General features: G+C 37.8%; 2 protein-coding genes across 2 annotated transcripts in view; both read left to right on the top strand.

The window, feature by feature from the left end:
• Positions 1 to 17,572, top strand: part of arrb2b (arrestin, beta 2b) — a 50,542-nt gene extending 32,970 nt beyond the window's left edge. Inside the window, exons 2-15 of the mRNA XM_026936053.3 lie at positions 2,628 to 2,658; positions 3,086 to 3,146; positions 6,134 to 6,178; positions 6,342 to 6,538; positions 7,669 to 7,728; positions 7,824 to 7,891; positions 8,096 to 8,231; positions 9,149 to 9,233; positions 9,794 to 9,866; positions 12,552 to 12,689; positions 14,468 to 14,551; positions 15,325 to 15,401; positions 15,577 to 15,631; positions 15,720 to 17,572. Of these exons, the coding sequence (XP_026791854.1) occupies positions 2,628 to 2,658; positions 3,086 to 3,146; positions 6,134 to 6,178; positions 6,342 to 6,538; positions 7,669 to 7,728; positions 7,824 to 7,891; positions 8,096 to 8,231; positions 9,149 to 9,233; positions 9,794 to 9,866; positions 12,552 to 12,689; positions 14,468 to 14,551; positions 15,325 to 15,401; positions 15,577 to 15,631; positions 15,720 to 15,819 (1,210 nt within the window). The 3' untranslated portion in view covers positions 15,820 to 17,572. The remainder of the gene's footprint in view (positions 1 to 2,627; positions 2,659 to 3,085; positions 3,147 to 6,133; positions 6,179 to 6,341; positions 6,539 to 7,668; positions 7,729 to 7,823; positions 7,892 to 8,095; positions 8,232 to 9,148; positions 9,234 to 9,793; positions 9,867 to 12,551; positions 12,690 to 14,467; positions 14,552 to 15,324; positions 15,402 to 15,576; positions 15,632 to 15,719) is intronic.
• Positions 17,573 to 20,497: 2,925 nt separating this feature from the next.
• pelp1 (proline, glutamate and leucine rich protein 1) overlaps positions 20,498 to 25,000 on the top strand; it is a 14,043-nt gene continuing 9,540 nt past the window's right edge. Inside the window, exons 1-7 of the mRNA XM_026936020.3 lie at positions 20,498 to 20,696; positions 21,181 to 21,245; positions 21,906 to 22,011; positions 22,823 to 22,972; positions 23,731 to 23,802; positions 23,893 to 23,952; positions 24,067 to 24,223. Of these exons, the coding sequence (XP_026791821.3) occupies positions 20,556 to 20,696; positions 21,181 to 21,245; positions 21,906 to 22,011; positions 22,823 to 22,972; positions 23,731 to 23,802; positions 23,893 to 23,952; positions 24,067 to 24,223 (751 nt within the window). The 5' untranslated portion in view covers positions 20,498 to 20,555. The remainder of the gene's footprint in view (positions 20,697 to 21,180; positions 21,246 to 21,905; positions 22,012 to 22,822; positions 22,973 to 23,730; positions 23,803 to 23,892; positions 23,953 to 24,066; positions 24,224 to 25,000) is intronic.

Below are 25,000 nucleotides of genomic sequence, written 5' to 3' on the forward strand. Positions count from 1 at the left end.
TGTCATTAAGGTCCCTCTCTCTAATCACTTTCTCTCATCTTCATTTTCTCCCCTATCATCCTCTCCCACTCACCTCTTTTATCTTATTATCTTCCCATTGTCTCTTCAGATCTTTTTATAAATCTTCTGTTCATTTCTGTTGTTCATTTAATCAGGTCCCCCTCTCATAGCTTTTTCCACAATTAATTCAGGCTCTTTGTCAGTTCTCCATTTCTCTACCCCTCTTCCTTGTTCCCTCTTTCTCACTCTGCTGATGGAAGTTTAAAGCACTATTAAAGCCTGTCGATCTGCCAGCATTCACTAATGAATACTTTCTCATAATATTGAATTTACAACAACAGAATTAGAGCAAGGGCCAGGGTCAACCATGCATGCCACACACACCCACACGCATGCACACACATGCACGCACACAAGGGAAAACTGCTTTATTTTTTGTTTGTTTATTATACAAAAACCATAGCTTTTATTTTTTAAAAATGTCAGAGGAACATCCTTACAAGGATAGCAAAACATGCGTGCATATGCGTGCTTGTGTGTGCATGTGCGTGCTTGTGTGTGCGTGCTTGTGTGTGCATGTGTGTGTGTGCATGTGTGTGTGTGCATGTGTGTGGGACAGAATTACTCAGTTTGTTAGTTGGTCAAATGTAAAGTTTCAGGAAACCACACCCCTTCGTAATCATTTCAAACTCAGGATGTATTCATATTTATTCACTCACATAACTGACTTATTCTGTGAATATCACAACTGAAGTTGACTGAAAGACTGAAGTTGAATAACTTATAGCCATAGCACACACTTTATTCACTTAATTGAAATCTTTGCTGCTAACTAGCTAACATGATCTAACCTTTAATTTAAACAGTAACTTTAAATTATAAGTGTTCATAAGGTTTGTGCACAAATACAGCAGTTCAGTTCAAAACAAAGACAACAATGTTTTAGCTTTAAAATCTTTTAAACCTAATTTAAAGCATTTTACTCCAACACAGCATCTCTTGCTAAGTTCCTGGTAGCAGCTGGCTAGTTAGCTTTTTTCCTAATGTTGTTTATTAGCCTGCTATGATATATGACTAGCCTACTAGGTCATACCAGATAAATGTTTTATCATTGAGACATTTTAAACCATTACAAAATAATCTATGTATTATAATAAATATCTTTTAATCCCAAATGAACTATTTAGAATGACCTAAAAACATCACTACAGCTTCACCCTTATTAGAAATCCTAGCTAGCTTGTTGCTAGCACATTACTAGCGCATTTGTTACTTGTAGATACAAGTAGGATTTCAATAGCAAAGTGTCAGAAATTGCATTCATGTTCATATTTTCATTCATGTACATAACCAGTAGCTAAATATACCATAACAGTAATGACTTTGTTTATCTTTAGCATTGGCTGAGGTAGCTAGCTAGCTTAGCGTGCATGTTCTGTGGAAAAATGTTTCTCTGGACCGTTATATGCTCAGATCATTGAGTCTGTTTCATGACATCATGCTCGCCGAATCATTTTTTAAATAGAAAAATATACAATGAGAGCTGTGGTAACAAATTTGATCCAAGTACTAAACTACATAAGTAGATATAACCACTCTAGACGAGTTAACCTTTAAAAAAAATCAGTTTCTAAGTTCATGGATACTTCAATGTGCCATCCACAGTCTTCCTCTTTTCTCTCTGCTGTAGACTAGCAGTAATGTGTGAGTAAAGCTGTACATTTTAGGATAATGTAGTCAAGTCATGCTACATTAAGGGCACCTTGTGGACAGAGCTAAGAAGTGCACTAGACCTAGAAGCACTTAGTCTAGCTGATAGTTGAAAAATTGACATTAAATCTGCCCCAAGAGTTTAATTTGGTAAAATAGTTAATACACTATCAACCCCCTACAAATCAAATAGTGAATCAGTGATGGCTATGAGATGAGATTTCACATAATCTCCCAAGCCTAGTAGCACAAAGTTGGCAACCACACAAACACACACACATACCAGTAATTCCTCTTTTTCCTGTGTTTCTGTGCATGTTAGATAGCTTTTCTGTCAGACCGCTATGCCTCTCTCAGCTGCAGGAAGGGAAGAGACAGATGGAGACAGAGAGATCTCTCTGACAGCTCTTTATCTAAGATGAGGGAGGAATAAAGATGAAGAGATAAGAGATGAACGGGAAAGACTGTGAGAGAGAGGTAGAAAATGGAGTGCAGAATGGAAGGAAAAATGTTCTGGAGCGTTGGGGAGACCGATGGTGTTATTTTCTCACTTGTTTAATGTGGATAGCTTGGCATGGAATGTGATGTTTCTCACCACAGCTATTTCTGCCCCTCACACTGCATTACAATCAGACACGTTGCAACACATACACATCTCTCTCTCTCTCTCTCTCTCTCTCTCTCTCTCTCTCTCTATCTGTCTGTCTATCTCTATCTCTCTCTTTCTCACCAATCAAGATCTCCTTTCTTCATGCCAAATTTCGCTGTCATGCTTTATTTAGAAAATCAGTGTTTAGCTTCAAATACAGCAGCCCTCCATCTGTAACATTTACACCGACATGAAATAGTATATTTCAGTGGCACTAGAATTCCAGTAAGTGTATCTAATAATGTATCTGTTTGTTCTCCCTTTGCAGAGTCTTCAAGAAGTCCAGCCCCAACTGCAAGGTAAGGGCCATCTCCTTCCAAGGTGCTCTCTCTTTTTCTCCATCATTTATTTTTTTTTTTTTTATTGCATTCCATCTTTTCTCTGTCTCAGATTCTCTATGTATGATGGAGAGCTGTGTGTGTGTGTGTGTGTGTGTGTGTGTGTGTGTGTGTGTGTGTGTGTGTGTGTCTGTGTGGGGGAGGGGGGAGGGGAGACGTTTTTTTGTGATCTCACTCAGTCTGGCAGGGTCGTCTACAGGAAGGGTGTGGAGCGGCTTGGGGTCAGTTTAGAATGATTCAGACTTTTTGTTGTACAATCATGTTGTGTTGTGTTGTGTTGCATATGTGGATGTGGTGATAATCCCCAAGAGGAACATTAACCAGTCTGATTTGCTTCCTACTTGAATGTTTAAGTGACATCAAATGGCTTGTGTTTTTCTCCCCTTAGCTTACAGTCTACTTGGGCAAAAGGGACTTTGTGGATCATCTAGATCATGTGGATCCAGTTGGTGAGTCTGAAGAGCTTATACTGAAAAAAGATTTATATCTCGTTCAGTCCTGTTAGCTATCTAATTTGTTTAGCAACGCCAACCCACTTGTAGATCTACAATCTCATGACATCATTTACAGTAGTGACATCAACTAGCTGAAGTCTCAACCATTTATCTTGTTGGTTCATTGTTTGTTCATAATTAGTTATCATTTCTGAACCCAATTACCAGTTGGGCACGCTTTGCTGTGATGTTATCTTCACAAATTATTGGAATTATTTTGTCTATTTTGGCAAAATATTAGTTAATGTTATGCCACAGAAAATATATGGGAGTCACGCACTCACTTTCAGTAGCTGCTTTATCCTGGTCAGGGTTGCAGTGAATCTGGAGCCTATCCCGGGAATTCTGGGCGTGAAGTGAGAGTACACCCTGCATGTATGGCTCCTGCTGTATGAGAGACATTTTATACCAGAATATTAAAAAGTTTACCTGGGCTCCTGAGTGGTGCAACAGAAAAGTGTTTGCCCTGTCATCTGGAGATCCTTCGAATGCTGACGATGACATAGCCATCTGTGGCTGGGAGTCCAAGAGAGCGAAACCAGTGACACAAGTCATCTGTGACCTTATGCATGCAGAAGGGAGCGGATAGCGCTTTGTGTGTTAGGATGCCCTGATAGCAAGTGTGTTACACTGCCCCGTGATGCAGCATGAGCAGCAGTTAAAGAAGATGAGGTTGGCGGCTTGATGAGTCTCAGAGGAAGCATGTGGTAGTGGGTGGGAATTGGGCAAAACTGAAAAAATCTTTAAAAAATTGACCTTTAACTTAAAAAAAAAAATCAGGGAAAAAATGTTGATCTGTTTGACCGTAATTAAGGTCAAAACTTTATGGTTCAGTATCATAATCACGGAAATGTCAGATGGAAACCTAGAATTCCAAGATCTCGACATGCTAGCTAATATAAATGTACTCCAATAAATGCTCATGTTTGTGCTATAAAAATGGATTTAAACTAAAGTCTTTTATTATTTTAATCCGCATTCTGGTCAAGGTGAATATTTGAATAGGGAGTGTGGATCATTTCTTGTAGCTGTGTATAAGTCGTATCATATCACATATGATATTGTCTGGCTTTGGGATGAGTAATACGTTTTATTTTCTCCAACGCCTCTTCTCGTCACTGATGTGCCTGTGTCTCTCACTGTCACCATGGCAGCAAATCTAAGAAGAAACCAGTTAATTGCATTAGAGAGATATGGGAGTTTCACTAATGAAGGTGATTATAATGTATCTGAATGTGCAATGAAGAGTTTGAGTTCCAAGCCTCAAGTTTTGTAATTATCACCTTTTTACAAGGTGAGTGTTGGAATTGTTGCCTCCTTCACTGAAATGCAGTGTGCCAGTGTGTGCACTTAAGCAGAGCTGGGAAACAGCAGGTATTGTCTGAGCACAGTTGTATTTAGCTGAGAGCAATTAGGGAATGAGAAGAAAGGCATTGCCTAGACTTGAACAAATGTGTTTAATTTAAGTTCTTTCTGTCTAGTGGCGTTGTATAAATTAATTAACACCTTTAACAGCTTGATGTTTAGATTGTATCCTGTCTGTTGTAAGATGATTAGGATAAAAGGGTTCACTGCAGTTATACAGCCGATCATTTGTCAAGCCAGAGCTATGTTCGTTAAGAGGATTCATTTTCTTTTTGTTTTGATGCGTATTCTCTTCGGTCAAAGAGCATCAGTTAAATGTATTTTTGGCTTGAAATTATGTTGGAGTCAGTCTGACCTAGACCTGCAGGATCACAGGAGCAGTTTGTAATTTTCTAAAGCCTGTGAGATGAGTTGCAAATGCAAAGAAGACACTGACACGCCTTTACCTCCTCCCAACCAACCCCACCCTTTCTACCGAAACTGTGTATGCCTTGTGGGTGGCTGAGCAGTTCTGTTCTGGCTGGGGGCGGAGCTTTTTCTGGGCTAGAAAAATGTGAAACTACTAAGATGAAACTACTAAGATCCATTGTGTGATGTGTCAGCTTCTTTTTATTTGTGTCTGTAGCCTGATGGTTAGACTAATGATTACAGTCTATAGTTGAAGGTTTTGACTAAGTGGTCCAGCTAGTGCTACATGTAAGATCTTGAATTATTAGTTTTATGTATGAGATGGTCTGGGAAAGACGCATTGGGTGTCGCTGTGACTGACTCTAAGCAACCATAAATATATTTCACCAAAACAATGTGGAGATATTATTATTTATTTATTTTTTTGATTTATTTTATTTTTATTATTTATTATTTACTTTTAAATCTTGCCTAGGCAAAGATCATGTTTTGGATTTTAACAAAAGACCTGTAAAAAAAAAAAAAAAAAAAGTAGTCCGTCTGCCAAAAAGAAGTCTAAAACTTCTCTTTTTCCTCACACACTGAATGTAAAGCTTTAATGAAGTTGACACAGACTCTCATAATGTCCATAATGCTCCTGTGGTTGGGATTCATGCAAAAGAGAAACATATTTTAGCTCAGGAAAATCTGTGGTTTTCAGGACTGTACATAGTAGTAAATGTCAAAATATTTCACCATGTGAAGCTTTTCCCAAGCAGTCACACATATGAATGCTATAAAGCACATCATTCTGTTAACATAGTGCTATATGTCTGTGAATATAAATATATTCACAATATTAAACATGTGATTAAAAATTATCTCAGAGCTTATATCAGAGCACATTTGTCTAGTGTACAGGACTGAAATAAATAATGTTTAAAGACATTGGGTCTAATGTGACAAATATACTGTGTGTGTGTGGTTATTTGTGTTTAATAATCAGTATTGTCAAGCATATCCTTTTGATTCATTTTGTGATTGATGCTTTAGGTAGAGTGTTTCTCAGACTCAAGTTTGTAGCACTGAATGGCGAGAAAAATTATTTTCTGAAACGCTGAATGGACCTTTTTATAGTTTATGGGATATACTGCTATACTCATCCATTTCCTTCTGTTATCTGAGTTTAGATGGAGTACTTTTGGTCGACCCGGAATACCTTAAAGACAGAAAAGGTGAGTGGATTGTTGATAATTCATTTTCATGACATTAAAAAGATTCAGACATCCATTTGCCTAAACCGTCCTCAAGACCATATCTAAATTTGCATCTTGCATTTTTTTTCTTTTTTCTTTTTGTTTTTTTAACATATTCTTTCTCTCCTCACCTCCTGGTCAGTGTTTGTGACTCTGACGTGTGCATTTCGTTATGGCCGAGAGGATCTGGACGTGCTGGGATTGTCCTTCAGAAAGGACCTTTACATCTCCACCTTCCAGGCTTTTCCTCCACTGCCTGAGGAGCGCAAACCACTCAGCCGCCTGCAGGAGCGCCTGCTCAAAAAGCTCGGCCAGCACGCACACCCCTTCAACTTCACTGTAATTACTACTCCCATACATCTTATTCAGCTGCCTGCATAGCAATCTAACATATTATAAACCTACAAATGCTTCTTATTCTTGTAGGATTAGTACAATATACTACAAATTATTGTACAATGATTATCCAAAACTATAAAGATACTTACTATATTGCTAAAATATAGAAAGCATATAAAAAAGGGTGAATCATGTAAGGAATAAAACATGACTGGGCATGCTATTATAGGAAAATAATCAAAGTATATCAAAATATCAGTAATGTTTTTTTTCCTGTTACAACACAGCAATGGTTTATTTTTTAAAGAACATGTCATACTTTTTATTTCTTTATAGTTACATTTAATGTTGTGGAATGTTTTTGAAGCAAGTTGTTTCCTTCATAACCTCTTTTTTTCTCTCTCTCTTTAATTTAATAAATTCATAATGAACTTAGTCATGTTACTGTGAAACTAGTCGTCAAAATTGCCTGTCTTTGCTGTGGCAGAAAACTTCAGAGCTTTACCTCTGCCTGCTACAAAGTGCTGCCACTGAAGACTCCTTTCCATAAATGCTAAATAAACTTCACCACGTCAATGAGTGTATGTTTTTCTTTGTTAAATAATAGCATGATTTTTAAATGTTTAACCAGCTTAAGTTATTGAATTCGCTTGAGTATAAAAACGCTAACATATTAGAACGAGCACATTCATAAAAACCTTGCAATCGGTACTACTGCCAGAGCTGCTATTATAGAAAATGAATTAACACCTTTTGACTAATCACATTAGAGAATGAGAACAACTTGTGATTGATTTAGAAGTTCATTCACAAACACCTTAGAGTGAAAGTCAAAAAACATGTGATTCACATCAATGTTTTTGATGCCCCAACAAGGCTTCTGTTATGTTTTCGCATAAACAGGTTTTCCATTCTTTTTTGGTAAAAGGAAATTCTTATCTGTGGTAATCACGCATATGCTACAGATGCAGCAGATAGAGACTAGGTTGAAAAAAGCTGCAATGGTCGCTGTTCCTTGATAAAACTGTTTTTAAGGTGAAACATACTGTACACCTAGATTTGTTTTCAATGTTACGTTCGTGCCCACTGTCAATGAGAGAATGTTCAATCTGTCTGCTGTTTTCTTTTAGATTCCTCAGAATCTTCCCTGCTCAGTCACTTTACAGCCAGGACCAGAGGACACAGGCAAGGTAAAGACACGCCCACACTCACACACTCACTCACATGGGCTTTCTGACCTTATACTTTTGTCACTACTAATATATCCCTACTTTTCCTCCCTCAGGCATGCGGTGTAGACTTTGAGATCAGAGCTTTCTGTGCCAAATCTGTGGAGGAGAAGATTCACAAGAGGTGCAGCACTTTATCTTCATGCTCATGTACTTGCTGAGCGCAGTGTACTGTCGTTTGTGTACTGTTGTGTTGCTGCCTGGTGTATATGCAGGCATCACTGTAAATACAAGTGTGGGTGTAACCTGTGTGTTTATATTTTACGTTTTTGATTTATAGCGATAAGCAGACTGTTGAGCTCTATGTGTGTTTGTGGCGTTTGTGTAGAAACTCTGTGCGGCTGGTGATCCGTAAGGTGCAGTATGCTCCAGAGAAGCCAGGACCACAGCCTATGGTGGAGACCACACGCAGCTTCCTCATGTCTGACCGCTCCCTCCACCTGGAGGCTTCCCTTGACAAAGAGGTGTATAAATACACATGCAAACACATGCTCATGCACACAGTTACCATTGGTTAACAGTGTTTTCCAGGGTACTGATGTTTGCATGCCTAATTTGCATAAGGATGCATAGTCCCATGCTGTACAAGAGCATCAGTAGTCACATCCATGCAAAAGAATACATCTCGAGCCAAATTTGAGCTTTTCATCCCATGGTAGAATCATGGTAATTATAATATGAGGTTTCATATTATATTTCATATCATATTATAAACAGAGGCTGTTTGTTGCTGTTCATTAGGGGTTTAGCAATGCTCAAAATTTGATTTGTTATCACACGGTGGTGTCTCAATACAATACATTCTGTGATACAGCAAAAATAAACCTTGCCTGAATATGTGCCTTAAGGTATCATTTTCAATTTATTAAAACATTCAAAATTATAAAAGTACAATAATTGAAACTTTATAATGGGACAGTGTGCTTTTGTACGATGCATTCAGAAACTTAGCAGAATATAATGAAACAAATGCTTTGCTTTCACTCATGTGTTTCTGAAGCACAGGGCTTTTAATTTCCCATGTTGCTGTTAGCAGGTGAACTCAGTGCATGGTGAAGTTTGATGAAGACAGAAAGGTGTCATTACTGTAATTCTGATATGACATCCGTTGTCCTAGTGCTCAAATAATTGAAGTTATAGATAAAACCTTGTACATTCTGTTCTTTGTGTTTTTCCGCCATGTAAAAATCACAACATGTACCACCTCACTGGATTAACACTTTGTTAGCAGTATTATTTTGGATTTCTATACTATTTTATTGCAACACTTGCAACTTTTCTAACACCAGTGCTACCTCTTTAATTAACATACAGCCCCATGTATATTTTTGCTTTCTGTGAATTTTTCTAAGCCCCTTTTCCTCTTTCCTTTCTCTCTCAGCTCTACTACCATGGAGAACCCATCAGCGTCAACGTTCATGTCACCAACAACTCCACCAAAACTGTCAAACGAATCAAAATCTCAGGTAAAACTCAATCTAAACCAGATCTCACTGCTTCATGATGTCAAATCTGTTTTGTTGCTTGTGGGAAACTGTATATTGACTGTCTGTTGCCCTGTTTTACAGAGCATTGCTTTCTTGCTTTGTTTCCACACCCTGTTTATCCATGCCCTTTGCTTTCTCCATTTCCTTCCTAACAATTGGAATGCTGTGTATCTGTTCAGGGGAGGCCTTGAGTTAATAATTATGGGTGTTAAAACAGAAACATCTGTTGGTCAGTGTATTATTGAGGATGTTATTGAGTTTTTAAAATACTTGAGTAGGCATTTGCTTCCGTTATTGACGGCACTGGCACAATATTTGAGATAAGTCTGTTTGTCAGCTTCAGTGTTCAGGTGGAATTAGCAGAAAGGGATATTGATAACTTGTGTTATATGGATGTACAAATGCATTGCTGTTTATGTGTGGATTATAGAATATATTTATGGACTTCAATGACTTTTGCCCTTCCTCTGTGTGTGTGTCTGTGTGTATGCTGTCCAGCTTTGCTAACCCTGCTGCGTGTACCTGTTTTCTCCCTACAGTGCGACAGTATGCTGATATCTGTCTGTTTAGTACTGCACAGTACAAATGCCCCGTGGCTCAGGTAGAAGCCGAGTGAGTACCCCTTCATCTCCCTTTATCCCTCCTTTCATCTCTCATCCCTCTCTCCTCTCTCATCCCATACTTTATTTTCTGACTTCCTATTCCTCTTGTTAAGAATTGATAAACATTACATCCTACTCAACATTTGCCCATTTCTTTCTCCCTATTTTCCAACTCACCTTGTCATGTCTAATTTTTTTTCACTTCCTCATCCTCTGTGTTTTGTGCTTTGAGAATATAAAGGATCATTTGTGTACACCAGACAGGACTGGTTATTTGCAGCTTTCATATATTAGCATATAGAGGTGTAGAGAAGCGGTGCTGAATTAAATCAGGCTCATTTTGTGACTCTGGGCCTCACAGACCGTCCCTACCGTTTGCTCTGATTGCTTTTGTGTTGCTGCCTCCAAAAGGCCAGTCAGTACTCTGTCACTGACCCAAAAACCCTAGCAAACAGCTCACTGCTCTAGCAGCTCTCTCCTAACACCTTTCACTCTGAGCAAGATCCACAGCACCCCACAGCTCTGGACACACATCAGTTACCCAAACCTTGTGCCCTTTCCCTTATGTTGCAAAATCACAGCAGATACTCCAGCTTTGTTCACACAGCAGAACTTGTTTAATTTAGATCTGAAATGTTTTTTAAAGAAAGCTAATTTTAAATAGTTTGTTCAAACTGTAGTCGCATTTGCTCACTTATTGACATTGGTTGTTACTGTAACAACTAAGTTGTAAACTAGTTTTACACTGTGTGATTTTCAGCCTGATTTTTCTGTTGCAAACTAAACTTTGTGTTTATATCATAAAAGAAATCTTTGGTCATGAGTTGAGACTGGTGGTGTCACTGCTACAATGCTCAGCCAAAATCCACCAATAGGAGGATGGCGTAGGATCAAACGAAACTCATGGAAAAGCTACAAATTCAAACAGTAGTGACAATGATGAAACTTAAACAAAACCTGATGGACAGAAAAAAATTCCCTTATTACATCAAGCTCATTTTGAACAATGCTTTGGCACTCCAGTGACTGCTGTAAGTCTGTGGGTTGGCCCCCTCTCCCCTTCCCCTTAGTCACTATGCTTTTTGGACTTTTCTCTTCCTCTGCATAATCTCGCATGTTTAAAGGAACAGTCCAGGGTTTTTCAGCCCGATCTCTGTACAGTATGTGAATTTACCACAGACAAGATTTTGATGTTTGCATGTTGTATGTTGTATGTGGAAAAACAGAGGCAGAATTCTTTAAGTAAATGTTTAAAAAACAAATTCAAAGCTATTCCCATTACACCCTAACAATAAAGATCTCGGGCTCAAACAGAAATGACGGAATGTCTAGCCAAAGCTGTTCTTATGTGGTTTTATCCAACTTTCAAACCCTGGAGCAAAACAGTAAACAACTCCTCATGCTAAACAGTTACTCATGCTTTCCTTGAGGTTTTATGGTATCCATGTTTTAGTCAGATAAAAACTGATTTGTTAGTAATACATAACCACAAGTTCTTCTTTCTGGAAAAGAAGTACTGTCTCTGAAAGGATTACATGGATCTAAAGCTTTATTTACAAATGGCATTTCACATAAATACCTTTTTGAGAAAATATTATTTATTGCCCTAAATGCTAGCCATCGACTTATATTATAAATTTGTTTATTAATAATAATAATAATAATAATAATAATAGTAATAATAATAATTGCCCGGTCCTTTTCCACTCTTCTTGGCTGACAGGAGAGGAACCCGATGTGGTCTACTACTCAAGGTTTGACGTGTTGTGCATTCTGAGATACTTTTCTGCACACCGCATTTGTAAAGAGTGGTTATTTGAGTTACAGTAGACTTCTTGTCAGCTCAAGTCTGGCTATTCTCTTCTGACCTCTCTCATCAACAAGGCATTTCTGTCTGTAGAACTGCCACTCACCAGATGTTTTTTTTTTTTTTTTTTTGTTCTTCAAACCATTCTGTGTAAATGTTATAAACTGTTGTGTGTGTGAAAATCCCAGGAGATCATCAGTTTCCTTTCTCAGTGTCCACACTGTTGTCTGTGATAATCATATACGCACTACAGATGAAACAGACAGAGATCATGCTGAAAAATGCTGGAGTATACCTTGAATTAAAATGGATGACTAACGCAGTGAAAGTCGTGAAAGTCGGTGTCCCCCTTTTTATTAGCGCTGTATTTGTCACAGGCTAAAGTGATACAAGGCCCCTCAGACATTTCCTATCTCTCCACTTGTCTGTGCTCCCTGTAGAAATAAGACCATGATTAGTTTATCTTGGCTTACGTACAGCATCATATTTACACAATTAAATGGCAGCCTCTGTGAAAGAGCCTTTGTTCATCTTTGTTCTCTCTCTCTCTCTCTCTCTCTCTCTCTCTCTCCCTTCTTATCTTTATTGATCTTAACTTCGTATGCTCTGAATATGCTTTGTTTAATCCAGGCCTGAACACAGGTTGTTTGTTGCTTCATAAACACTCCTATTTGTTAGCTAACACTCTGTTATTCAGTTCTACACATAAGATATATAGTATTGAAACAAATCTATCTTTGTATGTGTTGAGTAACGAGAGAGTTCAGCTGTTTGCATACGTCCACTAGAATGATAAGCAGCTATCTGCTGTGAGGGTGTGTTGGGCAGATACGGATATGGGCAGATAGTATAGTATCACTGTTTAATGTGTGTTTTACTCGTCTTCAGTGATCAGGTGTCATCCAGCTCCACATTCTGTAAGGTGTACACACTCACCCCGACGCTGAGCAACAACCGAGAGAAGAGAGGTCTAGCACTGGACGGCAAACTCAAGCACGAGGACACAAACCTGGCCTCCAGCACCATGTGAGCACTCGTCACACACTGCCTCACACATCATCCTCATGCGTCTCACACACAGTAACACTCTCCCTACTTCACTGACTCTAGATTGCTACTTTGAGCTTTTGGACAGGACAGTAAAGACACATTTAAAATATTACTGTTTAATACAGGTCGAAATCTTTGATCAAATTTTGATTCAGAGTGGCAAGATACTGTTATAAAAGATTCTAAACATTTTAAAGCATTTTTTTTACATTTATATAGCCTATGTTAGGATTTTTTTTGGTTGAAATACATAAGTCTTAGTCACGGTTTAGTCACTTGGTTATTGGTAGTTTTAGTTTAGATTTAACTGATGATAAAACCAAGTTTTAATTCCTTCATAAATGCTTTACAAATATATGTGATCATTGTGGCTGAAACTATTATATTACTCAGAGTCTCTACTATGCAGCTTTCCTTCCTGAGTGGTTGCACTGAATAACCTTACGCTAATAAGCACATTTTTTACGCTGCATACACTTAATAAAAGTCAGTTAATTTCAGTTACATTGGTAAGGTGTTTTTAGATATGCTCAATCTAGCTAGCTAGTATTATATTATCCTAACAGGAAAATGATAGGATAAAACATTTGATCACAAAATAACTGCAGTCAGAAATGATGGTAAAGCTAACAAACAAGTAAGGAGTATGACAGCTTTATTGTCAAACAACAAAGCATGAACATACATATGCAAATCAGTGAAGAGAATATGTCTAGCAGTGTGTACAATCACGGCAGCACCCGCTGAGAGGATATAGCATGTAGAGAGTCTTAAATCTCTTGTGTAATACACATTTTGTAAAGTGTGTACACAGAGTGGACTGGTTTCATCGTAGTTCAGTCAACCAGTTCTGGCATATTTGTATCTTTTTTGTAATTGCATTTTGTCATATATGTAAGTAAAAGGGGCATTTTTTATCTATCTATCTATCTATCTGTCTGTCTATCCAAGTTTTTATTTCTTTATCAGTCATGGCCATTTTGTCCTAGTTTGCATCAACAATATGAACACAAAACACTCAGCTTAATGTATTTCCAGTAGGACTGTCAAAATGGATTTCACAGTTTACACAGTATTAGAAATTTTATATGAATATATTTTTAAGGGGAAAAAAATCCACATTTGAATGTTTAAGATCCTATGTTTAATTTTGAGTCATCAAATGTATGTTTACTGAAACATGCATTAAACCCCTTAAGGAGGTATAAATTAATGCATGTTATTTATGGCATACTTAATTTTTAAAAAAGTTATAAATCAATTATGTAACTAAACATAATGACAAATAAAATATATTCCCTAAAGGTAATATTACATGCACGTAGTTAATAATATCTAGCAGGCACTTATAGATACAGTTTTTCTCTGGCTGAATCCAAAATAGCATTTCACACTACACTAAATTATTCTTGAATGCAGAAGTCGAAGATGGTGCATTTTACATGGAGTTCAGATAGCCTAGAAAAAGTAAAAAATAGCTAAACATATGACAGGAAAATATTGCTATGGCAAAAAAATAAAAAAATATCAAACATTAATGTTTGTGATAAAAATTAGTTTTCACAAAATTTAGGACATCTCCTCCTTATGCAAGCACATATTGAGACGTTCCTGTTGGCTCTGTTTGTAGCATTATTAAATTTAAATTCTAAGCTAATATTCAAATTCAGAAACATAACATAACATAATGTTTGGTGCACTGATGCCGAATCTTTCAGAAAGAATCACAGTGCTGCATTTTGCTTACTCTACAGTGTGAAGGATGCATCCAATAAAGAGGTTCTGGGTATCCTGGTGTCCTACAGAGTCAAAGTTAAACTGGTTGTCTCTCGTGGAGGGTAAGCACAGAACACACACACACACACACACACACACACACACACACATACAGCCACTTGAGTATAATTACATAAAGCACAGGGAGGGCTGTTAATTAGCTGATTAGCTGGGAAGACATTTAAAACCTTCAGGACAGGGGGAAATTCTAGGACAAAGCCTGGGAACATACATTAGTAGACAGTTGAAGTTTGGACAGATGTTGCCTGATCTTTTTTCAATCTTCAGCTGTCCAATTTTGACGAGTCTGTGCCCACTGTAGCTCTCTTCTGCTGCTTCAGTCCATCTCCCTCAGCGTGTGACATGCTGTGGGAGATGAGATGCTTTTCTGCTCACCACGGTTGTAAAGAGTGCTATTTTTTGAGTTACCATAGACTTCTTGTCAGCTTGAACCAGTCTGACTATTCTCCTCTAGTCTCTCTCATCAACAAGGTATTTCTGACCGCAGAACTACCACTCACTGAATGTTTTTTTGTTTTTCACACCATTCTGTTTAAACTCTAGAAACCGTTGTGCACAAAAATCCCATGAGATCAGCAATTTCTGAAATATTCAAATCAGACCCAACTGGTACCAACAGTCATGCAGTCAACATCACTGAGATCATATTGTTTCCCCATTCTAATGTTCGATGTGAACAGTAACTGAAGCTCTATACCTGTATCTGGATAATTGCATGAATGCACAGGTTTACAGGTGTACTATAACTATACAGGTATACTAAATATATACAGTATATACTAAACATACTAAACTATTTTCTCTCCCCGCACAGTGACGTGGCAGTAGAACTTCCCTTCGTGCTGATGCACCCCAAGCCCTCTGAGCAGCCCAGCTCGAGACCACAGTCAAGTATGTACACTATCTGAGCCAATCGCACACATTCGCCTCAATAAATTCACCAGTTACTCAGAGAATATCAGTTCTGAATAATATTTTGGACTGCATTTTATTTCTATTTCTTCTCTTAAGCCCTTAAGACGTGTTCTAATGAAAGAGATTTTTTTTTATTGCCTCATCCTCACAGCTGTGCCAGAGACGGATGCTCCTGTGGACACCAACCTGATAGAGTTTGAGACAAAGTGAGTCTGCTGTTTGTGTGCAAGTGTGTACGAGAGGCAACAACTAAGTCTGTCCTTGGTATTACTGACTTCTCTTGTGCCTCCGCAGTAACTTCTCTCAGGATGATGACTTTGTGTTTGAGGACTTTGCGCGGCTGAGGCTGAAGGGAATGAAGGATGATAAAGATGAGGATGACCACTTCTGCTAACCCTGTGTGGAGAGAGGGAGCTGGATTGAAGGGGCTCTGAGTGTCAGTACTACTACACCACCATTCCACTGGGCCAACCTGAAAGAGCAGGACGCTCACCTGAGCGCCTTCTCTCCTCTCTTTTTTTTCTTTTTCTTTTTCTTTCTCTTGCCCCTCTCCCTGTCCCTTTGCATCAGTGATGCTGTTGTCTTTAGACCTTTTTTTTTTTTCTTTTCTTTTTTTTTTGGAAGCTACTTTGTTCTTGTGTATGTGCATTAGACAGAGAAAATGAAACCCAGTGAGAAAGGCAAAGAAAGCGGTGAGGTTAAACAGAACTGGTCAGGAATGTCTACGAAACATCATTGAACAGAGGGTCCATTAATTCAGGGGTATCTTTTTATCTAGTTTATATTTCCTCCCCACCCCCTTCCCCACTGTAAACTGAGTGGGCATTACTAGCTTTGTAATATTGTAATAACATAGGTAAAACATTACTTCAGTGTAGAGTATGACAGATAGGGAACATGAGCTTGAGAATTTTATTTCTTTATCAGATTCAGTATAGACCACCAAGAGACTTTTTCTTTCAATGTTCTAGCATTTTATTTTATAGCTATGTAAAATGTATACATATCGCATGAACATATGTAAGGAATGACTGTTCAGTGTGCTTAAGAGAGCACTCAATAGTCAGCACATTTGTGTTGGACCACAGAAGACTCGATTTATTATAGCCATTGGTTATGCCACCTGTGTGTGTGTGTGTGTGTGTGTGTGTGTGTGTGTGTGTGTGTGTGTGTGTGTGTGTGTGTGTGTGTGTGGACTGAGTGTTTTGAATAAACAGAGACAGTGAAATCTCTGCCTGCAGAGGCCTATTGCTATTACATGCAGCACAGTTAACCCATCATCTGGAACTGCTGTGTGGTGAAGCTTTTCTAGTTTTAAATTGCCAAAATTGAACACCTAGTTGAAATTGATAAATAACTGAGACCTATTTTCAGGTGTTATTTGTTATAATTTCCAAGAAATAGGCAACTCGTCTTATCAGACATCACCATTTCAGCCGCTTTCCCTTTTTCTACATTTGTTTAGTGCCAATCTCTCTTTAGAAACATAACCCAGTTAAGAGTGCCAGATTTAGACTCTATTTTTTTTTCTTTAACATTTTTAACAAAGGTTTTACAATTAACCTACTGATTAAAAGCACTTTTTTTTTTAAATTATGTTGGGAGTCAGTGTCTGTGAAGATGAGCTGTTACACTGGTGAAATCACATCCCGGCTCTTCTGCTCCACCTTGTGTCAAAAAGAAATGCTCTGCTTTTGATGGTTTTGATTTTGTAAGCAGTAAGCATCATTCTCCAACTCCCCTCTATTACTGAGCAACCATTTATACTCATCTATGATCTACTATTAACCGTCACCTATTATTGATTGACCTTTTATATATAACCTACATTATTATTGTCCATGTTACACTCTCTTTAGTTGAAAAAAAATATTTTCACTGAAGAAGTGACCACTGCTAATGAATCGTATTAACTCCACAAATGCTTTGTTTTAAAGCTTGCCCATCAAACCTTTTCTTGTTTGAGGAACTTAGAAACTACTGAGTTTACCACTTATCATTCTGTTATTATGTTCACTTAATGAAAATTATAAAATTGCTTTTTTTCATTTCAAAACTTGTTTTTTTATGTAAAGTTAATGTCATTATTGAACTAATCTGAAATTCCATGCTGTTGCTCCATTTGCTGTATATTGCTTTATATATATATATATATATATATATATATATATATATATATATATATATTAAGTGCTTTTATATATATTTATATATTGCTTTATATATATATATATATATATATATATATATATATATATATATATATATATATATATATATATGCACATATAGTACAGCAGGTCACAGAACACAGAAATCGTGTACATGTGTATGTGCATCATGGCCTGCCGTGTTGAGCCCTGTGCCCTTTGAGTTGAGGGGAAGTTGTGGTTTTGTCTCCAGAGCAGTTCAGTGTTGTTTGAATTATTTTCTTCATTCATTAGTTCAGCCATCAACACGACATTACCAACAATGTTTATGTACATAAATGCACACATAATTTACCTGCTATTGGAAGATTTTCAGTTTGTTTGATACATTTAGTTCAAGCATACAGCTTACACATCTAGGAACCTACTTTGTGCAACCTCATTTTTAAAAGAACGCCGTTCAGGACTTATAACAGATATAACAGGAACTTGGTGCTGTACAGAATAAAAGGAACGGTAAGATTGAGAGAAGAAAGCTTGTTTACCAGACTCGAGCTAAAATCTATGGCTAGAGAATTTCTTTTGAGATTTCATGAACAGTTAATGGATATAAGGAAATAAGCTCCAGGTAACACAAGAGCACACTGTATGTCACACAATGTTATTTATAATCACAATAGGAGTTAAAATATGCCATGAAAAACAAACGATTGATTTATTTTATGTAAGGATGTTTGCATATGTGTAAATTTGTTGATTGTCTGCTGTCAAATTTTAAAAGGCTTTTTTATCATTTATGTTATGAAATGGCAGGGAGAATATTTTCATCAGATGGTCGGAAACTCTTTGTCCTTATGTGAGTGCTTTGCTAGAATGCCGTGCATGCATTCAAAGGCAGCAGTAGGCTTTGAGAACGTTGTGTTATTGTGATAGAGTGCTCTCTCAGACCATCTTCATGTAAAACTTTGCTTTTTTTTTTTTAAATCCAAATGGATCCTCATATGTCTGTGAACCAGTCGAGTGTATAAAAGAAATATTATATATCTTCCCTTGGATTCTTTAGGGTCTATCTAAGGAAAACGCACGCAGATGTTGGTTTGTAGACTAATATTGTACCATGTCACTCTTTTTTTGTATTTTAAGGTTGATTTTAAGCTACTTTTACTCCTCACTACTACTAAAATTGATATTCTGAAAATATACATACATGCTACCTGGTAATTTAATTCACAATAAATTAAGATGAAGTATATTAATATGAATTCCAAGATACTATATAAGCAATATGTTATTTTAGTCAATAAAATGATATTAAAAATCACTGAAAAAAATGCAAAAGTTTTAAAAAAACATGAAAACTTTGGGAAATATATGTTGCTTCTTTATTTTGTACGCCGTTTTAGAAAATTAAAAAAAGGAAGAAATTCAGTTTGTTGTCAGTCTTTATTCCATGTGTGTGTGTGTGTGTGTGTGTGTGTGTGTGTGTGTGTGTGTGTGTGTGTGTGTGTGTGTGTGTGTGTGTGTGTGTGTGTGTGTGTGTGCGCACGTGTGCACGCACGTGTGCGTGTGCACACAATTGAGAGATGGACAAATGTCATGTAACAAACCTGTCAGACCTGAGGCCAGCGCAGTTTGATGGTTTATACTCTCTAATAATTTTTTTCAGTAGTTAATTACCAAGCTTAATACGTGTGCCAAACTCCAGCCTGTAAAAGAGGACTGGACTGGATGAACCTCAGTGGCCAAATAGTTTAAAAAAGCAGGGAAAAAAAAAATTTTAATTGTGTATTATCTCAAATGACTCCACTTCAGTGTGTCCTTGTCCCAGTTGAGCAAAGAGCATTAGAAGCAGGAGGTCAGTGTTATTGTTCACTTCACTAGAGCTATGTTAACCATACCAGCTGCTAAAACACAGGCTGAGCCATGGCCTGTGATGTGGCAGCTGATAGCTGGTCAGACCAAGTTGGATTTTTTTTTGTTTTTAATTTTGGCAAAGAAATAACAGCCTATTGTGTGAAAACTCAAGCCATTATGCTCCAGTCCCATTAGTTCACACATTTAATGTGTCTTGTTGTTTTCTTCACTTCAACATAAGAGGGGGAAAATGGAGAGTGTAATTAAGACAAAGGCAGAAAGTTGAGGCTTTTTATCCATGCAAAACCCATTCTCTACTTCAAGATGCAATTTAAAATGGCTTTAGAAATAATGAAGATGAGGGGAAAAAAGAATATGAATGGACAAAACAGGACCCCACTGTGGCACTATGCCATTGCAATACTGAAATACAAATGAATGCAGCCACAGTGCACTGCAGAGTGTATGCTGTAAAGCATCGGAGACTGAAAGGCCGGATGTCTTGTCAAATACGTATTGTTTCTGGGTAAGTATATGAAGTCCTTACCCTGGCTTGTTATTTACAAAAATAAATAAATAAATAAATAAAATAAATGTTGCTTACTTTGAATCCATCAGGATAAAGAAAAAAAGCCAAAACACTCATATCCTTTATACTGCATATCTTTTTTAAAACCTCCAGGGAACAATTTTACTTTATTATTATTATTGTTGTTGTTGTTGTTGTTATCTTGTTTTAACTAATTTTATTACCATTATTTATTTTAACTAATTTTATATTTTATTTTTTATTACCATTTCTTCAGTATTTTGTCATTTTGTTCACTGATATGCCATATTGTTTATAAATTCTCTTCATCAATTTAAATTGAAGTATGAAGTAAAAGGCTACACCATATTGAGTTTGCGCACTGGAATTAAAACCAAATGGGCCTTTATAAGTGCACTACATAGTACACACACATGTTAGCTAGTGCACTTATACAGACAGTGGAGTAGCGCTATTTGGGACTTGGCCCTATAGGGCTACCGTGCAGACTTGATTGACTTCGCGTCGCGGACTAATCACGTCACCTGCTCCGAACTCCTTTGTCGAGTGACATTGACGTAACTCAGAGGCGGCAAGATGGCTACGGCGGCTTGGCTGCATGGCCCTAAGAATATGCGGCTAACCGAGGGTTTAGTGTCCGCGCTGAAAGAAGAGCGACCCGAATATTTACCTGCACTTTTAGCGAATTACCGGGAGCATGGCGTGGTCGGGACGCAGGTAAGCCAAGCGCTAGCGCTGTTTAGCTAGCAGGGGCTAATGTAGCGGTCCATCTGTTGGGAGGAGGATGAGGATGCCGTCTTTGTGTGTTCGCTGACATTCACTTCATTAATGTTGTGTAGTTACAAAAAATACAGGACATGTTTTATATACAAACACACATGATGTTGACATTTTCATCACATAAATACGTCGCGGGTGTATTGGTTCATAGCCCTGCTCCTGGAGTACCACCTGTCCTGCACATTTTAGTGTTCTTCCTGCTTTAACACACTCACTTCAGCTAAACAGCTAATTAACAGGCTTTGCTGAGCTGAGCTGGGTGTGTTAGAGCAGGCAAAACACTCAGATGTGTGGGACAGTGGGTAGTCCAGGACCTGGGTTAAGAACCTGTGCTCTTTCGTGTAGTGTGAACCTGCAGATACTTCCCAGTCACAGCTAACTGTCATGTAAGTGCTTTACACTGTTTTTGTCTGTACTGCAGAGCTGTGGGACAGTGGGAGGACTTGTGGGCATCAGCAACTCGTGCCTCGGCTCCAGCAAAACAAGGTGAGCATCAGTGTCGCCCATAAACACATCTCCTTTTTCTACTCTGATTAAAGGCTTATGTGGTTCTTGTGTCTGCACAGCAAAAAGTCCACTACAGAATTCATTTGTGGCGTTGATTTGTGTAACAGCGCCATCATGTTTAAAGGTTCAAAGGTTTAAAAGATCAGTGATTTTGAAATCTGAATTTTTTTTGTCTGATTTGGTGGTGTTCTCCTCTTGTGGCAGCTGTCAATAAAATATCAGCTGAGAGGAAAAACATTTTGTCTGTTTTGTGCCCCAGAAAGGAGACACAGCATTTGGACCACCGACATACAATTAATCAAAAACAACGAGGATTTCTGTTTTCTTTCTGTTTGTTCTGGGTGCAAGTGTTCCTTTATCAGCGTTGGCCCAATGTAGTATTGGGAGGGCCAACATAGCTGCCCTAAACAGAGAGGATGTGTGTGTTTGGGCTTGTTTTGTGCGGTGTATTTTTATTTATTTTTTTTTTCCCCACTTTCACCAAAAATCACAGACTGTACCTTTAATTCACCATTCTAGGTAACATGTATACTAACATTCATATGTGCATCAACAAAATGATTGTTTTATGGGAGTGCAGAATGCTTGAAGAAAAAAAAAAGATTCTGAAATGTAATCAGATTGCCTTGTGTGCTTCAGGTTTGAGGGTCTGTGCCTGTTATCCATGCTGGTGAAAGACAGCTCAAGTGAGGTGTTCCAGCAGCACTGCCTCTCATGGCTCCGCTCTCTTCAGCAGATCATCCAGGCAAGATACTTTACGCTTCTCACAGTAGGACACACAGCAGCGTTGCACCCAAAAGTGTTTCAAGGCCTTTGGTTGCTTACTCAAATAATGCTTTTTTTTTTTTAAATTATTTTGTGTGTGTACAATGAGAAATATAGTTTTCCCTTATTAATGTTTGAACAAGATTTTTTTTTCGTCGTTACTTTTCCCAAAATTGTGCATTCAGTAGCAGTTGTGTATATGCTATCAAAAGCCACATTGTTCTAATTTAATCTTCAACCTGCACAGATGTTTAATTATTATAAACTTACATACTTTTGTTGCTTTCCCAGTTTTATTGGCTTCTTACCTCAAAGGGTTTTAGTGCATCGAATAATTTTCTAATAATGTTATTTTCTCTTTGTCATATTAGTGAAAATTTTAATAATCTTGTTATGGTTACAAAATTGTAGACAAATGATGCAGTTGCGTTTGCCATCATAGATTGCAAGACTATCCTAGTTGTCCTTTAAGGTTGTGGAAAATAAAGTAGAACTCCAAGTTAGAGTGGATCCTGATTGGCCCGGGTCTTGTTTTTGATCGTGCAGTGGAAATGCACCCTTGAGAGTGTGAACACAGTGCTATAGTTGGTTAATGACAGGAAGCTACTTTTATTTGATTAGGATGAATACTAGAATTTTACTGTTTCACACAGTTTCTCAGTAAATGCTGCTTTGCCGGATTCATGCAAATAAAATGTGCATTCGTCTCTAAAAAAATATTTTTACTCCGTTTCACTTCTCATTGTCACTCCATTTTCTTCTGTCTCTCTCCCTCGTGAACACACATGCAGTCGCAGGCCCCTCTGCCCTCTGTGCAGTTGGCAGTGAGTGTGCTACAGGACGTGCTGCACTACTCATCTCAGCTGCCTGAGCTGGCCAGAGAAGTGGGCCTTAACTCCATCCTGGGCATTCTCACCTCTCTACTGGGCCTCAAGTCAGAGGTGAGTCTGTTACACTGGTTTCTCCTAAGAATATGCTTATGATAATAGAAAACAGCAGGTACGCAGGATAATAAGACCAGCTCTTATAAGGAAATGGCTGATGTGTTTTCAGAAACAGCTTTTGTCATGGTTGAATATTGGGCCATACCTCAATTGTGTAGACATACAGTCAGTAGAGTTTGCTACATACTATGTAATAATTACAAAACTTGCTGGAGAATATTACTTGCTTCCCTACTTGCATGAGTCTGCATGCCCTGCTTGTCTCTTGCTTTTAGTGTTTTAGTATCTCACACAGTTTTGTCTGTTTTGTGTAAGTACATTTTATGCTAGTTTAATGTATTACCCCATATAATCTATAAATGTGTTTTCCTTCACTTTTTCTATCAAATACATGCTACAGTACTTGTTTTCACATGGCTACAAACTTATGTGAAGGAGGAAACATGGCCAGATATACAGTTTATAGAGTTGTGCAGCCTCTACTATGATATACAGTTTATAGAGTTGTGCAGCCTCTATTATGATATACAGTTTATAGAGTTGTGCAGCCTCTATTATGATATACAGTTTATAGAGTTGTGCAGCCTCTATTATGATATACAGTTTATAGAGTTGTGCAGCCTCTATTATGATATACAGTTTATAGAGTTGTGCAGCCTCTACTATGATATACAGTTTATAGAGTTGTGCAGCCTCTACTATGATATACACTTTATACAGTTATGCAGTCTATATTAAAGCTGCTGTTGTTGTAGTGCCACCTGGCTGCCATGGAGGGGTTGATGGCGTGTATGACCTATTACCCCCGGGCATGTGGATCACTAAAGGTGAGGGTTGTGATACTCACATTTATGAAATTATTGGTGTTAATACAGCACCTGCATGTTTGTGTTTACTGTAACCATTTGCTTGTGCAGGAAAAGCTGGGGGTTTATTTCCTATCTAAGATGGACTCAGACAATCCTAAAGTGCAGGACGTAAGTGGGATTTTTGTGATGTATTAAAAATGTTGTTAACTTGTTTCTTGATTTCTTTTTTTTTTCCTGTTAGTTTTTTTTTACAAAATTCAGTTTACTAAATTTAATTTCTAGGTGGCTTGTGAGTGTTATGGGCGGCTGCCTTGCCTGGGAGGTGTGCTCGAGCGTGGAGGAAGCGGACGCCGGGCTGAGGGATGGACCAGTCAGGTGCACTGTCTTCTGGCAACAGCCAATAGCATTCTGGGAAAGTTATACCAGGGCATAGAAACAGGTGAGATAGAATCTGTTTGCAGTTTGTTTGTTTTACCTTATTCAGTACTTTAGTTACCTGAAGTTTGTACAACCTGTTGAGCTTTGCATTTTTGACTTTGTTTTTATAGTTTGTGTACCCAGTAGTTGACTCCTGTACATTGTTGTGTGTATTTACTGTATCGTGGTGTGTATATATAGTATTATGCTGCAGTTCTGTTTTCTAAGCATTGCTTCTGTCTTTGTAATCCTGGGTTTGTGTATATGTTTATTTACCGTGATCCCGAAGACATGATATTTATCACATTTTAATCCTTAATTTGCTAGTTTCTCCAACCAACTCTACTTTTTCGGCAATGGCAGGCCAGCAAAGCAAAAAGGCTTTTTTGTCTTAAGTAACATTGAGACTGGACTTTTGTCATATTATTGTCTTGGATAATATCATTCACCTCAGGGACATATCAGTTACCTTGGTTTTACAGATAAACTAATTTTGCACCATGAAGGCGCAGAAGGCACATCACTGGTAACATTATCATAAACAGGATTAGATGCTACAGGTTCATGTTCAACACGTACACTTAAAATAACACGCAGCGGAAAGTGAACACAGTAGAATACTTAATACAGACCTGTAGTTGCTGAAGCATTTTTCTCAGTAGTAAGATACAGAAGACCAATCTACATTTAAAATCCTGTCAGGAACCTGTATCATTGACATTTGCCTGTTAAATGCTGTGTAGTTGGTGGCAGTTTGAGACAGCTAGGCTTCATTAATTAAATTATTTTTCCTCATTTC

The sequence above is a fragment of the Pangasianodon hypophthalmus genome, chromosome 4 (genome assembly GCF_027358585.1).
Source record: "Pangasianodon hypophthalmus isolate fPanHyp1 chromosome 4, fPanHyp1.pri, whole genome shotgun sequence".
Lineage (NCBI taxonomy): Eukaryota > Metazoa > Chordata > Actinopteri > Siluriformes > Pangasiidae > Pangasianodon > Pangasianodon hypophthalmus.